The sequence below is a fragment of the Theobroma umbraticum genome, unplaced genomic scaffold, assembly GCF_002168275.2.
Source record: "Theobroma umbraticum cultivar Fairchild unplaced genomic scaffold, ASM216827v3 scaffold_30.0, whole genome shotgun sequence".
NCBI lineage: Eukaryota > Viridiplantae > Streptophyta > Magnoliopsida > Malvales > Malvaceae > Theobroma > Theobroma umbraticum.
Genome location: NW_018397254.1, coordinates 4,268,690 through 4,285,196, shown reverse-complemented (window position 1 = coordinate 4,285,196; position 16,507 = coordinate 4,268,690). Strand labels below are relative to the sequence as shown.

The window sequence follows — 16,507 nt, the reverse complement described above, 5'->3', positions numbered from 1 at the left end:
GAGAGAAAAAAAAGTCACGAAACCAGAGATATGGCAGTAAGAGTGGGCCAAAAATGTGTGACAGTTTGAATTTGATGAAAACAAGAAACACAAGCACAAAAAGTAAAGCAAGTATAACTGTAGGGGCACTTGGTTTAAAAATAACACAAAGCAGGTGTTAGGGGAAACACGATATTTCAAGGTTGCAGTGGTTCTTAGTTTAGCTACATGAAACACAAGTAACTATAGCCAAACCAAGATTCCTCTTAACATGAAAATTAGAAATATATCTATATTATCTATACCTGAGCTGAACATAGAGGGACTCCTCTGGCTTTAAGGTAATCATAAATCTTTACAAGCAGTTTGGATCCATGATTGCAAGGCTACCTTGGTAATGATTATTCCAAGATTTTGAAAATAAGAAAAATAGTTGATTGAACAAAAATATCTCTTTACAATTTCAAAAATTACTTTATAAAATAATACTAAACCCATTATTTTCTCTCTCTCTCTTCCTCACTCCTTCCCTCTTTAATGCAATTCCATTTTTACAGCTTTTGATTACTGCAGGCTCGCTCCATTTTACAAAAATACCCCTTTGCAAAAAAATTTTTACTTCATTAAAAATATAGAAAACGAAAATATTTAAATATTATTTAATACATTTATATTATTTTGATATTATTTAAATTTAATAAAGAATATATTTTATCTTTTAGTATTAAATATTATTTAAGTATAAAAAAGGTTTAATTATCTTTTAATACAAAATATTATTAAATTATAATAAAACTATGTTTGCATTTTGGTGAAAATATTATTTAATTATAGTAAACCATATTTTGATTTTATTACCTATTATTAGAGTATTTTTATCTTTTGACAAAAAAAACTCTTTAATTTTATTAAAAAGTATTTTTGTCATTTACCACATTTTCCTTGATTATTCTTAAAAATATTCTTACCAACTAATCTTTGAAATAAATCATAATAATAATTCATATTCCATTTCATTCTTATACACCAAACTATATAATAGTTATTATTTCTTTATGCTATTCTTATGAAATAGTTATTTTATTCCCTTTCTATTCCCTTCCGCAAATTAAGTATGCCCTTTGCAAAAACCTTTCTAAATTTTTAAGGAGATATTTTTACAAACTTAATTTCATTTCAAAAACTTATTTAATTAATTTTAATTTTTTAATTTTGTCATTTCAAAATAACGATTAATTTTAAAATTAACAGAACGAGAATGTAAACAAAAAAAAAAAGCTTTGATCATTTGAAAATTTCAATTTTGTTCTCATTTCTTTTTCTCTCAAAAGCTTCATCTAAAGATAATTCAACTTCTTGTGGATCAATTGTTTATTTTAAATGTTTTGCGAATGTCGCTACTTCAAGATTTGATCGGAGCTCTTCCATTTGCTTCTTCAAGTTGTTGCCATATGCTTTGACCGTGCTTAACGGGTTCTCGACCTATGAGGGGAAGTGATGAAGAGAGTGGAAGCTAACAGGAGACATATGCTTTGCCATGTGCTTTGACCATGCCTAACAAGCTCATATATGAAAGTCTTGTACATATATGCATCCACAAAATTCGTGTCGAAACAAGACTTGAAAACTATTTGGAGCGTTTTCTTCAAATTTCGCTTCGAGAATCTATAACTTAACTCAAATTTCAAATTTCGCTTCAAATATAAAATTGAATTAGATCATCCAACTTCCTATTCTCTCAATTATCTTCGCTACCTCTAACAATCAATGCATCAAGATAACTTCAATATTTGAAGTCCATCTTTATGTATATATATATATATATATATATATATATAAACAATCGATCTAAATCTTCCATGCATATCTAAATAAATTTATGAAGTAGTTTTCATAATCACTTGTACAATATTTTTGGTACATGAGCACCATTTTCAACAAGCATATCATCGAATGTGCAATTTATTAAATATTAGTCAAATATCTTTTTTTATATAATTTTGTAATTTTTTTTTATTGATATGTTTAAATTTACAATTTTAAATATAAAATTGAATTAGACCATCCAACTTTGTTTTCTTAACATTTATGTTGAGCGCTAATTATTTCTGATTTTAAAACACAAATGTAAAGAGTCAAAGTGGATCGGAATAGATAAATTCTTTTAAAAATCAATTAATTCAGTTAATGAAATTTTTTGATCGACTTAACTCAATGAGAGAGAAATACGGCACGCTGGGTTCATAAGTTTGGACAATGCAAAACATATAAACCCAAAAGCAAAGACGAGATTGGTCGCAGGCCCAAGTCATAGTGGAAACAGTAACAGAAGCTGAGGAAGTTAGGGGTTTCTTGAATTAAACAAAGAGTCCAACCTAGAGAAGTTTTTTGGGCCCATCTTCACTCACAGAGTTTGAGACTTAACATGGTTCTCCTTGACCTTGTCTGCGGGAGAATTGGCCAATCGCAATGATGAATTGGGCATTAGACTCGTTCCTTGAAACATGAGGCTCCTACCGTCTTGTCTTTCCGAAGTCCGAAACCAATAAAAACAATCACTTTGGCAACAGATACAGCCGTACAGTATTAATCTCTCTCTTTCTGCAATTTTTTTCTTTTGTTCCATAACCTGCGAACACGAAGAAATAGAGCGACTCGGAAAAATGAAGCTCTCACTGAAGCTCCAAGATGACCAAAACCCTCGCCTAAAGGCCAAAATACCCATTTCCATATTTAGCCAGCCCTTCATTTCTAGCCTCACCACCACCACCCCAACCACCAGCAGAAACAAATCCTCTCAAGATACCTCCTTTTCTCTCTCCACAAATTTCCCTTCTGGCCCTTCTCTCAAACTGTTATATGCTCCCTCAACGTCCCCTAGCACCACAATTCCTTTCTCTCTTTCTCTGAAGTCTGGTCTGGCCTCTTTGGCTCACCAAAAGATTCCCCTCTTGTTTTCTCTGCTCAATTTTCTCTTTCATCCACTAAACCTGGAACTGTGATCCCCACTTTCTCTCTCCATTTCAAGCCCCAATTCGGCAACTTTGCTCTTCACAAGGCCACTTCATCAAACCCTAGCCTTGAACCAGATTCTGGGTCTGACTCCATTCCTGGAACCCGGTTCCAATCTGGGTCAACTTCAAATTCTGAATTTGGAAATGGGTTTGCCCTAGATGGGTCATCAGTTTGGCAAGAAGTGAAATTGGAACCTCGTAGTGGAGTTGATGATGGTCTTGAAACCTCTAAGCTTGGCTGTGGAAAAGGTTATCATCAAATGATGGGTTCGGTACAGATAGGTCATTGGTGAGGGAAGATGATAAGAAAGCTGGGGTTTTTGGTGGAATTGCTGTTAGAGCAAGAACATTGTTTCCTGTGACAAAAAGAGGGGTGGTGAATTTGAGGTGGGCTGTGAATTTGCCTTCGGATGTGGGGTCAAAAATGCCATATTTGACGGTAAACAAGATTGGGATTGAGAGGGTCGAGGAGGTTAAGGAAGTGAAGGAAGTGAAGAGCAAGAGTATTGAAAGTAATGTGGATGATTTGGAATTGTTGAAAGGTATGTATTCATGGATGAAAAGGGATTTGGAAATGTTGGACAATGAGAATAGGGAAATGAAGCAGTGTCTTCATGATATGAGACTTGGGGTTTCAGCTAGGAATGTTCGTAGGGAAAGTGAGGGAATTGGGAGGAGGGTTTCCACACCTTCTGTGGAGAATTCAAACGAGTTTGAGCGATGGAGGGGCAAGAAAAGTGTTGCTGACGACAATGTGGAAGAGAAGTGAAGAAGAGTGTAAACAAGATGAGTGATGTGGAAAGTGAATTGCAGAAAGCTATTAAGGCTGCATCGAGTTAACGAGGTTTGAATTGATATTTGCTATGTATCATTTCCTTGCTTGTCCCTTTGAATGTTGTATATAGTGATTGAGCCTTTTGCTGTATGTAAAATGCGAGCTTTTGCTCTATTTAGGGATTGAGCTTATGCTCTTTAACTAAGACGATGCTACTCAGTGTAGTTATTCAGGGTAGTTTAACACTTTAGTTTCAAAGCATTTAAACTCCTCAGTGAATGGTAATGATTGCAGCAATGATGGATTCCATGGATTCTTCCTTTATGATAGAGTAATGAATATCATCGTTTGAGCATTAATCTGATTATGAAACTGTTTGGATCATCTGTGATGGTAGTTTGGCGTGGTAGATGGTGCAAAATTTGCCATGTTCAGTTCCTGAGAAGCTGATTCTATTTGGATACTAGCTGGTTTCTTCTTAATGCATATGGTAGACACTCTAATCATTTGATGCTCTCTCTATGTTAGTTGCAAGTTTCAGAAATAAAGCAATGAACGGAAACCATAGATGGAAGTTCCTTTGCCTTTGATCACAGAGGCCCTACGTGCCTTTGATTTCAGAAATAAAGCAATGAACCTATAACAGACGGATGGAAGGTTGTCAGTGATTAAAAGAATTGATTTCATTATCCTTTTTAGCTTTATCTATAACAAAACAAGAAATGAACACTCAATTCAGTCAAAAAATGATAATAGAAGAATCGATTGTAATAATACTCCAAATACCACCCTCTGGAGGTAAATTCATTCATTTCTATTCTTGCAGTTGATGCTTGCTACATATCAACTCCTCTTATTTGATCAAAGACAGTTATTTATCAACCCTAAACAACTACTCAATCCTTCTAATCTCAAAGCTGACCGGAAGGGTTGTCCATTGGGTGGTAAACATGGTAACTGGGCGGAAGAGTGATGCCAAATGTAGCACAATAACCTTTAACTTGATTACCAAATTCAGGAGTGAATCTTCCACGGTTAAAAACCCAAATCTTGCACCTGAGAGACAGACCTTGGATTGCTTCACAGCATTCACGACTGAGGCTTACCTTCTTTTCAACCAAGGACGCATAAACATCATGCAGGCACCCATCTGGTTTATTAATTTGTCCCCAACAGAGCCATGGGTTTGGCATGTATCGCTCTTCCCATCCAACAACCGAGAAAGCAGGCGTGATAGCCATGGCAAATGCCAGGGTTAGGAGGAGCACAAGGGTCTGTTGAAATGAACCCATCGCAAACAGACAGAGACAGGTTGGTTTCTTCAGAGATCTTTGTTTTCTTGGAACAAAGGAAGGTTTTTAGCAAGGGTTTTGGGTTGGAAATTTATAGAAGTTCTTAAATTACGGAGCTTGAAGTAAACGTTGTATATTGCCAAATTAGTCAGGTTGCAGCCATGAATGAAGGTAAGTTCAAAGGACCTTGAATTTGTTGCAGTTTCTTGTAGAAGTTGCTGTTATGTAAAAGAATGCTGGTCATTTAAATGCCATTAATAAAGGTAATTATACCATGAAAGACCTTTAGTCAGTTAAGATGGTAGAATAATGTCTCACTTGTTAACAGTGTCGCTCGAACTTACACATAGATCGGTGCATAAAGATTCTCCTATTGCTGGGCTCAAAATGGGTCGAGTCACTGGAAAGTGGAAAATGCAAAGAGCAAGTGGGCTCATATACCGTATTGGGCTCAATCTCTTTCCAGTTATAGCACAAGCAATTGAGCCTCAAAGCTTTATTTTTTGGCTACTGATGGAGAAAGATTTCTGATTTGCAGAACAAAATGGCAACAGGTGGAGGAGGAGGTGGAAACGTGAAGGGGACAAGTAGCAGAGAAGGCACAGCAAAATCAATTGTGACTGAACAGATTTCCCAGGCTGTACAATCCACCTCCAATCTCCTCCACCTCATGCAACAGTCTTCTCCTTCTCAGGTATTTCTTCTTGTATTCACCTACTTTGTATACTACTACGAGTTATCAGGGTTACTATATTTATTCTGTTTCTGTTTGTAAATTTTAATAGCTCAATCAATTCTCTTTGCTTGAAGAAAAAAGAAATATTTTTGTTTCATAGTTTGACTTGTGATGTCAAGGATGAATCTGATGAAATGGGGCAATGGCGAAGTGGGTCGTGTCTTAGACTCTTAGTTGTGGATAAAAGTACTGATTTTTGGGTTGGGTTTTGGTTAGAATGATACTGTTTGAATGAAAATTTTGATGGGTTAGGATTTGTAGATGAAAGCTAATCATTATTTGATTGTTCTTTACAAAAAAAAAAGAAAAGAAATTGTCATCTTCCTGGCCTAAATTTCCCTCATAAGGAAGAAGCTTCTTGTCTATCATAGTCTTCACTTGTTAATTTTTTTCTTAATATGGGGCTTCAATGATGTGGACATGACCTACAAAATGTGTTTGTTTTATCTATAGTATATATTTCTTCTTATAATTTGACAGATTTTTCGGTCTTTGTCTTGCCTGGGGTCATAATTTAGTAGAGACTGTTTTTGCAATGAATCCCTAGCATCCATTTAATCACACGGAGGTGGGAAAATGGTAAATTACAATAAACTGATGGACTCCTTGAAGGATCTGACTTTGCACAAATACCTATCCATCTCCTGATATAGTGTCCAACAATGCTGCAAACTTGGTTAATGGCTCTTGGAATGCTTATCTTACAAATAGACAGTTGCTGAAGCAAATACTTGGATAGAAGATAAGCAAAATCATTGATTTTACAATTAGGGCAAGGTGTATATGGTGGTTGATGTGCCCATGCTGCTTGACTCCATCTTTTGATTTTGTTGGCTTGGTAATAATATCTTTGACCACTTTGTATCTGCAGACCCAACTAATGAAGCTTCCAAAAAATCTTTTGGCCAAAACCCCTACAATCAAGAATACTGGGCAGGTGTCTGATTCCTCCATACTGTATTAAACATATATATTAGATATCTATTGCAAAATTTTGAAATTTGATCTCTATCTTTCCTGTTTCATTGATGCAGATGTTAGAGCAGATGCCTAGGGTGGTTTCAGCGCTTGATGCTCACATTGACAGTGGATTACAGAGGTTGAAATCATGTACACCTTCTGCTATTTAAAATTACTCTATTTCTTACATACAAGAAACATTTTAAGTTGTGTTGCAGTTGGAGATCACTGGTCAGGGAATTGATAAGAATTCAAAAGGGCTGATTAATTTAATTTAGATAAGACGTAAAATTGCATGAAAAATGTGTAGGAAACGTTTAATAAAAGTGTAACTAAATCAAATAAGGAATAGATAGCAGTTAATGCCACTCAATGAAGATGCTGTTTACGTAATTACCTAGATGGATCCTCTACTCCCAGCTATTATTATGTGTATAAGGCTGACCATGAAATTAAAGAACTTGTGCAGAAAGAGAATTCCCTCTGTTACCTATTCTTAATAAGCTATAGGATTGTGTTTCCAATTTTCTTGGCTTATTTTAGTTACATATTCTGCAGTTTTCCGCATCTGAAAACAGTAATTCAGTTACTTGAAAATATGGAAAGCTGCCATCTTAGTTCACTGTCCCAAGCACATTTCTCACAAGGGGTATGGCCTCTCTCATGTTTACATGTATATATAATATCGCTCTAGGCTGAATTCTCATTTCAGTTAGAGCTGTTTGTGTTAATAACTTTTAATTATTTGTGAAATGCTTTAAAAGCTGGAGTTTCAGTTGATTTTCTTTCTGTGAATTCCATTTTATCCCAGGAATCTCAGCAAGCAAATCAGCATCCCAAGGTTGGTTCACCGCCCTAATATTCTAGCCATGCTACGGGGGTCTCAGCCATTAGTTTCTCTAGTCATGTCAAACTTTCTTACTGTAGCTACAACCAATTCTTGAGCGGTAACTAGTACATTAGTTATTGACTACTAGACTAGAGAATATGTTCTATGTACATCAAATGTCATAGTATTTCTCATTGCTGTCTGTATACATTGAATATGATAAGAGAATGGTTCCTGTATTGCTTTCTCCATAGCATTGGAAACACGTTTCAACTTTCTACCTTGTAAGGATGGCCACAAATTTTAAAGGGGAAATGAGCTGTCTCATCATTGTTTCCATTTTTATTTCTTCTTTTGAAACAAGGAGGCATGGATGCGCAAGCTACGGTCTTTCTCTCATTCATGCTTTGAATCATCGAGGGAAGGCAGTGTTTGCAGAAAGGTCAAGAAATGCTGGTTCTAGTATGGCTTTAGTGTTACTTATATCCCTAGATACATGCAATTAAAATGTGGTTGGGGTTTATGTGTGTGAAATGGATGAATTTAGCAAAAATCCAAAAAAAGAAAAAAAATTCTTCCCAGTGTGTATGATTATGTGAAAAATTCATTTCACCCTCCAAAAGTTTGAGAAAATCACTTCTCACACTTCAGCACAATGAGAAAATGATTGTGTGAAAGTGCATCTGAGCCACCGTAGCACACTATCAAACTGACCTGAGAATTTGAAGAGGATAAGTTCTTCAGTGTTATCCACTTGCCCAGCCAGCAACAAAACAAAAGATAATTTTCTACTTTGAGAATGAAACATACAAGGAAAGAAACCAATGACCTTGGATAGGGTTGCCAACTTGCCTTACCTGGTAATCACCAATTTCATCCTGTCATTTCCCTTTTTTTGGTACATAATCTGCCATTTCTTTTCTCTAATTAATTTTATCAAATAACATCATTGTCATGAATCTCAATTTTTTTATAATATTATTATGCATGTGTTTTTTTTTTTTTCAGAACGAACATCCAATTTAAGACCAATTGACAAAAAATAAAAAGTCCTTACAATATTTATAAAATCAAGATATTATCAATTTAACAAATATGGTATTAGCACCGTTTTAATACTTTTCTTTACATATAAGGATTAGGAACATATCATGTTACATGAATCAAGAAAAATGTAAATCCATTGGAAAAACCCAACAGAAGGGGAAGCGTCCATTTTAAAATTTTAAGATGTATAATTAATAATAAATAGAGAAAATTTTATTATATTTATATATTCCAAATATTTTCAATTTTACAGACATTTACCAAACTAACGCGTGTTAGACTTACACTGTTCTTTCCTCCTGTCCTATCTTAATCAAAGGAAAGCATGCCAAAAGAAATTCTTTTTCCAGTAACATAATGGAATAAATCAGCAGAAAAATTAGACTGGGAATTTCCTGGTCCAGAGAATCGTAAGCTAAACGTTTGACAAGGAAGAATCGAGATTGTAGCCTGTTCAAAGCTAATTCTTGCATCCACCGCCCAGTTGAACTCAACTCTTTCCACGTGGCAGTGGCCCCATAGACTGGTCCTTCTTTCGCCCTCGTCGTTCCATGTTTTTTATTCCAAAAGAATGTGAAACACATTTTTTCTTGCTGACTTTGACTCCCAAAACCCACGTCCAACCGTGTTAGCTTGGAATGTCCAATGCTTTAGTCATTTCAAATCACTTGAGAGTATATTTCTACAAAGTACCATACATATAACTTTAAAAAAAAAAGCCGAGTTAATGAATATTTTAACTCGATTTTATTTATTAATTGAATAAAATTTTAACTGTAATTTTATAAAGATTCATTCACATTATTAATTAAATTCAAATTTGTTCCTCAACCGTAATTAATTGATTATGTAAACAGAAAGAAATACGTTTAGTTTGATATAGAGAAGTTTAATTTTTATTCTTTAATTATAATCTAAATGAGATTAATTAAATACATGAATTTTTTATTTTTTAACCTCTCTCCATCTCCCTGTGTCTACCTTTTTCTTTACCTAATAAATTTCTAAATAAAGCACGTTCTCTAGTTATGATAAATGGTAACAAAAAAGTTGTCTAGGTTCAATTCCAGGAGAGGACTAGGCAAAATAGGAAACGGCGTCGTTGCTTTTACCATAAATACGCCACCTTACCATAAAAGAATGAAAGGAAAGGTGTTTATAAAGAGTAGCGTGAGACTCCAAGTGTGGTGGAGGAACAGTAGAAAAAAAAAAAAAAGGAGAAGAGAGCCACAACGCGTGGCCATTTCAATAGAATGCCACCCCACCTTCAACCCTTCCACCGCTCCTTCGCCGCCGCTTAAATTTTTCTCAAAACCGCCAATACCCGCGGACCCCAATTTACAGGAAAGGGTGTTTAGCGTGAAGAAAGAGAATGGTTTCGCTGTCGATTCCTTCGCCTGCTAAATCCTCGTCGTTTTTGTCGTCCTCTTCGTCTTCTCTCTTCGCTCGTTGCTCTCTTAGCCACAAGGGATTCGCTTTCAATGAGCCTCGTTCTCGTATCTGTGCTGCTAACAGCTTTGTAAGCTATATTTACTTCTTCTTTTGTTTTTAAGAAGAAAAGATATATTTACAATTTCTTTTTCTATGTCGTTAAGGTTCTGAAGTGAGATTTATTATCTTTGTTTATGGTTGTCTGTCTGTCTTTTTCTTTCTATTATTCTATAATTCTGTGTTCGTTTATGTATTTCTGTTGAAATTTAAAATTATTGGTATGTAATGTGCTTCACGTGTGGGTATGTAGTGAAATCGACAGTGCAACGTTTTCTTATTTATTTATTTATTTATTTTTGTTCGTTGAGACATTTGTTTTCCTTTTGATTCGTCAACAACTATTTTCCTGTAAAAGAAAAATTTTTCAACAAAAGGCAAAATTTTGGGTTTTTTTTTTTGTATTTTTGGAGTGATTTTAAGATTTTATTGATGTTGGTGCTTGCTCTGGCTTTTTTCTTGTTCTTTTTCTTTTTATATATATATACTAGAAATGCGAACTGCCTCAACCTTTGAATTATGGGAATGGGAAGCCAACCATTCCAATCCTTAATGAAAGGACACTGCCCAAGTTCTTGGAATCTGCTCGAATGGAAACGGCTGTAAACAGAAATGGCGCCAAGCTCAAACTGTTTTCTGGCACGGCCAATCCTGCACTTTCTCAGGTTATTACGTTACCATTTTGTTTAAACTGTATTGCTTTGTATAGGATTCTTTTGACTGGTGGCACTTTCAATAAGCATTTAGATAATGATAAGATTAATAAGTATTTCATGATGTACACCTTAATCAACTCTTGACTTTGCAGCTGCTGGGTGATAGACTAATAGTGTGAAAGTGGTACTAAAACTGCCGTAATTCTGAGCAAAAGATAAACTTTTTGACTATTTGGTATAAGTTCATTGCAACTTTCATTTGAACCAGATAATCTGTTGCGCATGTTATGCCTGCTTGAATGGCATTCCTACAAATTGTCCTAAATATATGGATGTATGTTGATCTTAATAGTCCATTTTTCAAATTCCTTTTAGAGCATGTTGTATCATATCAAGAGTCACGTATCTTTCTTGGTTTAACCATTAGGATTACTCATCTTCTCTGGGCTTGAGCTATAATTCGTTGTTACATTTCTTGGAACTTGTGTTTGCTCACTCTGTTATTTGTTTCAGGAAATTGCTTGGTACATGGGCCTGGAGCTGGGAAAGATCAATATAAAACGATTTGCAGATGGGGAAATTTATGTTCAGCTGCAAGAGAGTGTTAGGGGATGTGATGTATATTTAGTGCAACCAACATGCCCTCCTGCAAATGAGAATCTCATGGAGCTTCTCATAATGGTGGATGCTTGTCGGAGAGCATCGGCCAAAACTATCACTGCAGTGATTCCGTATTTTGGATATGCAAGAGCTGATAGAAAGGTAAATTTAAATGCTGTGTATTTGGCAATTAATTATCTGGGATGAAAATACGACTATGTATGGAGACCTCAGCTGCAAATTGGATAAATCAAAATCTAACCATCAGAGATTAGCCTAGTCTGGCCACTTTTGTGTTATTCATAATATAAGTATCAGTAACAAAATTGTGCTTTATTACATAAGAATTATAGTGGGTGAATCAGTGCTCTTGCTTCTCTCCATTTTTATTACAATGAGGCACGAACTTCTGAAGCTTTTGAGGAATATTGTATTCTTTAGAGGATACTAAACTATTTTCTTCTTTGTCTGCAATATCATTTTCAGACGCAAGGGCGGGAATCCATTGCAGCCAAACTTGTTGCAAATCTTATCACAGAAGCTGGTGCAAACCGTGTTCTTGCTTGTGACCTTCATTCTGGACAGTCCATGGGTTACTTTGATATTCCAGTGGACCATGTATACTGCCAGGTATATAGTCATGAAATTCAAACTTATAATTGTTGACTGTCAATGACTCAGTGATTAATGATCTTCTTTATTTGGCTTTTCAAAAAAAATGATCTTCTTTGTTTGTTCTGTGGACGGTAGCCTGTGATTCTTGATTACCTTGCCAGCAAGAGAATCTGTTCTGATGACTTGGTAGTGGTTTCACCTGATGTTGGTGGAGTTGCAAGAGCACGAGCTTTTGCAAAGAAGCTCTCAGATGCACCTTTAGCCATTGTGGATAAAAGGCGTCATGGACACAATGTTGCAGAGGTAATGCTTTCTCCACAACTCTGCTGTCATTGTCTTTTTCCCATGTTGATTTCTGCTACTATATTTACTCTTGTTCCGTGGTTTTTGAGATACAGTTATTAGATGTTAATGCACTATGTTGTTTCCCAGAGATATGGAAGTACGATTGGCAGCTATAATGGGGACAATTAGTTAGAAACATTTTGCACTCGCTTCCCACATTGAGTTGACCTTTAGGTTTACCCAAAGTGTTTGAACAACCATTGAAGTTAATATGTGATATCAAGAGGTTTCAGTCTAGGCAGCAATCTGATGTCTGCAGCCAATAACAAGTTTTAAAAGCCTCAGTCTGTGTTTTATCTCTGGCTTACTTCTATGGTTGCCTAATTGTTATCGTGCAGGTAATGAACCTTATTGGTGACGTAAAAGGAAAAGTTGCAGTTATGGTGGATGATATGATTGACACTGCTGGTGAGTGAAAATAATGTCAAAACGGCATGCATAAACCTATTCTTATTTACAAATACAGACATTAGTTTTGCTTATCATGATGTATTTGATAGTTAAGTGCTGGTAAATCAGATTTATCATTTTAGTAAAGTTTTCTTCTCATAATGTTCTGTAAATTGTTTTCTTATCGTTTTGGAAAAGAAAATTTGATTATGGTTTTCCTTTTCTGCTCTAAAAATGCTTCTTTTTAACCATCAGCTTTCTTTTAAACCCAGTTTATGGTAACTAGCTAATTTTCCATGGTTTCTAGGAACGATTGCAAAGGGGGCAGCACTTTTACACCAAGAGGGGGCAAGGGAAGTTTATGCGTGCTGCACTCATGCAGTTTTCAGGTTTTAACTTGCTTTTGCTGAACTAGGTGCAAACTTAGATATTGTGTCATATTTATCAACCTTATGATTCATATCATTTCCTTTTCCCCTTTTTTTTCCTTGGCAGCCCTCCTGCAATAGAGAGGTTATCAGGTGGCCTTTTTCAAGAAGTAATCATTACAAATACACTTCCAGTGGCAGAGAAGAACTACTTCCCTCAGTTGACAGTTCTTTCTGTGGCAAACCTGTTGGGTGAAACCATTTGGCGTGTTCATGATGATTGTTCCGTGAGTAGTATTTTCCAGTGAAATCAGATAGGAACTCTCAAAGGTGTCATCTCCTTCAAATTCATGCCTTTTGCAACCTAATGCCTCGGCTCCAGTGGTAAAAGTGGGTGTCGTCAGATAGGAATAGGTCTTAGATTCCAATCTTCCTTGAGTCCAAGGGGGATGGAGAATCAACACATGGGTCTCAGATCTCGTTGCTGCTTGCTCTTTGCATTATTTAGTTAAACCTTACTTTCATATGTCTGGCCAAATTGCCTGTCTTTGTTAGTATTCTTTATCAAATGGATATCTTTTGTCCTTGCTTCCAGCCTAAGTTATCTTAATACTTCTTCCAATTACCTCACAACATCATCATAACTTGAATCCCTGTCTCAAAACCAAACTCAACAATACTGCAAACTGGCTGGTTCAAAACTTACAATACAGCTGTCTGGTACTTTTCTGCAGGATTTGTTTCTCTTTGGGGCAGATTTATCTGACAACTTCAAGATTATATCCAAAGTTTTCTTTTCCAGCCTACATGTCTGAATCCTTGTCAGACCAGTTTGAACAGCACCAGAATCATGTAAATTCATTCTTGTTGATTGGATGGCTGTCTATTTTCCCTTTTGTTTTTTGTTTAGACTGTACATGTATTTCCTCCAACTTAAATCCAGAACAGAGTTTCTCTTCTGGCCAATTGAACAAATTGTTAAAGGCATGGTTTGCAGGCTTATTTAAATAGTTCAAAATAGAAAAATGAATTGGCTATGCGTCAAATTAAATAATGTGATTAATGAATTATTTTCAAATTGGATATGCAAAAGATTAAAGTTTATAATCGATTACACCGTCTAGTGTATAAATGTTACACATTAACAATGCATCAATTATAAAACTGAATACATTTTCAAACAAAAATTCAAAAGCCATAATGATTTTTATATTTGGACCAACTCCCAGCAAGTTTCCGGAAAAAATTTAGGAAATAAATAAAATTTTCCAAAAATCCATTCCAACCGTTGGTTTTATGAAGTATTTTTATTTTTATTCTATTCTACTTAGAAAATTTGCTTAAAGTATAGTTTCTTCCTAAACATAAAAAGAAATAAATTCCAAATATTCAAATCCTATAAAAATTTGGAGTCCTTAAAAGATTTTACAAACCCTAAGGCTTAAATCCAATATAAGCCCAAAGCCCATAGCTTTACTCTATTTTTTTATTTTTAATATTTAGAAATTCGTTATTTGCTACAAACTAGGGTTGTCTCTCTGCATCTATAAATGCCCTTTTCGCTGCTCAGCTTCTTCCATTCTTCAGCTTCGGTGCAGAGGCTTGCCTCTGATTTTTTCTCAATTAAATGCTCTCCTTGTTCTCTTTCTAGATTCGTTTTTATTTTTTTGCTTTGCTATGTGTAGTTAAACACAGAATCCTTTGGGTTTCTTTGAAAGTGCAGTGATGAACGTTGTTTTGTGTACCAGAGGAGTCTCCTGTGACGGTAACACAATCCCTCTAAGAAGTTCTGAGCTTACCCTTTTCATTAGTCTTGCTTTCCCTTTTTGGATTTTGTTCTAAAATTTTTGAAGGTTGTTAAAACGGGATTTCTTTTTAATGGGAGGAGTAAAAACGACGTGATGATAGAAATTCAATGGTCTGTCAATCCACTGATCTAACAGTTTGATGTTACCTTGAAGTTCCGACAGGTTCTGATCGCCCTTTATTCCTTCCCCTTTCTCTTATAAATTTCCTGGTCGTTTTGATTTGTTTGTGTCTAGGGTTTGAACTTGTTTTTTCTGATTTGTGTTATGGGGCATGTGATGAATCTCATTTTATTAATGGGTAATTTGCGGCTGAATTGTTTCTTTGATGCTAAATCACCTTGGAGACCTGATGCCCATTTTTTTTTTGTATGTTTGAAAGCTTTCTTTTGTTTAGGATTTGAGGCTCTCTGGATTCCTTTATCACTAGAGTTATGAAGGCTATATGCATATTAATCTTGTCTTATATACTAGCATAGTGGAAAAGGCATTTGTAGGGTTGGGCTGGGATTTGGGTTTGATTCCCATTCCTAAATAATTTTTAACTGCAATAGATGTTGATGGAACCTTTTTCTGTGTGCTAAGGCATTCAATGTTCAGTTTTCTTTAAGTCGTTTTATCAATTAAACTAATTTTCCATTATGGCAATGCGCTTGGGCAACTGAGGAATTCTTTTCTTTAATGGGTAATTTGCGTCTGATAATCTTTTCCTGATGCTATCACCTTGGAGAACTGATGCCCTTTTCTTTCATTAATGTTTTTAGTTAAGAAAACATTTTATAATAATAAGGAATGCCCTACTTGAATTGTTCTTCAGATTGCTCATTAGGTTGTCATGTTGTGTTCGAATCCTGCATCTCAAGTTCTAACATCAAGATGTGTGTTAGCGTGTCTCTAGAAACCAAGCATTCCTCTGTCTTTGTGTTCTTTTTTCCCTTTTTGGTCAAAGCAATATTGCTTTGATATTTTTTATGTATATCACTTGGGTTTAAAACTAAGAATGGAAATGAAATTCAAAACTTTTCCTTTCTAAATTTGAAGTGTTTCAGAGAGTTAATCTAAAGCCCGTACAAGGTTATTTGAAAACATTAATAACTGGTGGTAGGGATTTCATTTAAAGTTTAGCATGTTCTAAGCATAAGGTGATTAAGTTTATGCCTTGATATATATATATATATATATATATATAAAAGAGATAGGTCATGCTAAATTTGAGATAGGTCATGCTAAATTTTGAATGAAAATCCTTTCATTTAGTTGTTATGAATGTCAATGTTCCAAATGGTTGAGGTTGTAACTCAAAAACATGATGACTACATCAGTATTAGAGAGGGTTTATGATTCCTTAGAATCATTTGGGGCATGAAAATAGCACTCTAACAAGAAATTGTGTTTTATCAGATTGAAAACTCTAAAGTAAAGGTAAGCTTAGCAGGTTTTGCTATAACACTTATTAGCAAAATCTAGGCTTAGCTTCTTCTCACATAGTATGTAAAATATCAAAATTTTAAATGAAAAAGTTTAATTAGGAAAAGTCAAAATAGAATTATCTTTGGAAGGCAGTGAGTAGTACCTGTGTTTTGACTTGTGAGTGGCAGATGATTGTAT

General features: G+C 35.1%; 3 protein-coding genes and 4 non-coding genes across 8 annotated transcripts; all 7 read left to right on the top strand.

Annotated features, from left to right (window-relative positions):
- The first annotated feature begins 2,470 nt into the window (after window positions 1-2,470).
- LOC110423282 (uncharacterized) lies at window positions 2,471-3,973 on the top strand. The gene is given in 4 exon segments (XM_089785389.1): window positions 2,471-2,895; window positions 2,898-3,245; window positions 3,248-3,745; window positions 3,748-3,973. Coding segments are annotated over 4 exon segments (1,185 nt in total). The 5' UTR covers window positions 2,471-2,642; the 3' UTR covers window positions 3,834-3,973.
- Window positions 3,974-4,122: 149 nt separating this feature from the next.
- TOM2B (tobamovirus multiplication 2B) lies at window positions 4,123-7,832 on the top strand. Of its 2 annotated transcripts, XM_021430606.2 has the most exons (5): window positions 4,123-5,754; window positions 6,668-6,733; window positions 6,831-6,895; window positions 7,315-7,405; window positions 7,568-7,832. In XM_021430606.2, exons 1-5 carry the CDS (start codon window positions 5,605-5,607, stop codon window positions 7,613-7,615), a joined length of 420 nt encoding a protein of 139 aa, XP_021286281.1. In that variant the 5' UTR covers window positions 4,123-5,604; the 3' UTR covers window positions 7,616-7,832. The 2 variants fall into 2 exon arrangements, with proteins under 2 accessions (XP_021286281.1, XP_021286290.1); XM_021430615.2 differs by lacking the exon at window positions 7,315-7,405.
- A 1,964-nt stretch (window positions 7,833-9,796) lies between these two features.
- PRS2 (phosphoribosyl pyrophosphate (PRPP) synthase 2) lies at window positions 9,797-14,052 on the top strand. The gene is made up of 8 exons (XM_021433930.1): window positions 9,797-10,151; window positions 10,612-10,785; window positions 11,290-11,538; window positions 11,863-12,006; window positions 12,127-12,294; window positions 12,675-12,744; window positions 13,034-13,115; window positions 13,222-14,052. Exons 1-8 carry the CDS (start codon window positions 10,005-10,007, stop codon window positions 13,400-13,402), a joined length of 1,215 nt encoding a protein of 404 aa, XP_021289605.1. The 5' UTR covers window positions 9,797-10,004; the 3' UTR covers window positions 13,403-14,052.
- A 759-nt stretch (window positions 14,053-14,811) lies between these two features.
- Window positions 14,812-14,891, top strand: LOC149527716 (small nucleolar RNA U61). The gene has a single exon (XR_016352257.1). It is a non-coding gene; the product is annotated as a small nucleolar RNA U61 (small nucleolar RNA).
- A 96-nt stretch (window positions 14,892-14,987) lies between these two features.
- On the top strand, window positions 14,988-15,075 carry LOC149527715 (small nucleolar RNA snoR14). The gene has a single exon (XR_016352305.1). It is a non-coding gene; the product is annotated as a small nucleolar RNA snoR14 (small nucleolar RNA).
- Window positions 15,076-15,166: 91 nt separating this feature from the next.
- LOC149527714 (small nucleolar RNA Z101) lies at window positions 15,167-15,260 on the top strand. Its single transcript, XR_016352300.1, has one exon. It is a non-coding gene; the product is annotated as a small nucleolar RNA Z101 (small nucleolar RNA).
- Window positions 15,261-15,551: 291 nt separating this feature from the next.
- On the top strand, window positions 15,552-15,643 carry LOC149527713 (small nucleolar RNA Z101). The gene has a single exon (XR_016352301.1). It is a non-coding gene; the product is annotated as a small nucleolar RNA Z101 (small nucleolar RNA).
- Window positions 15,644-16,507: the final 864 nt, after the last annotated feature.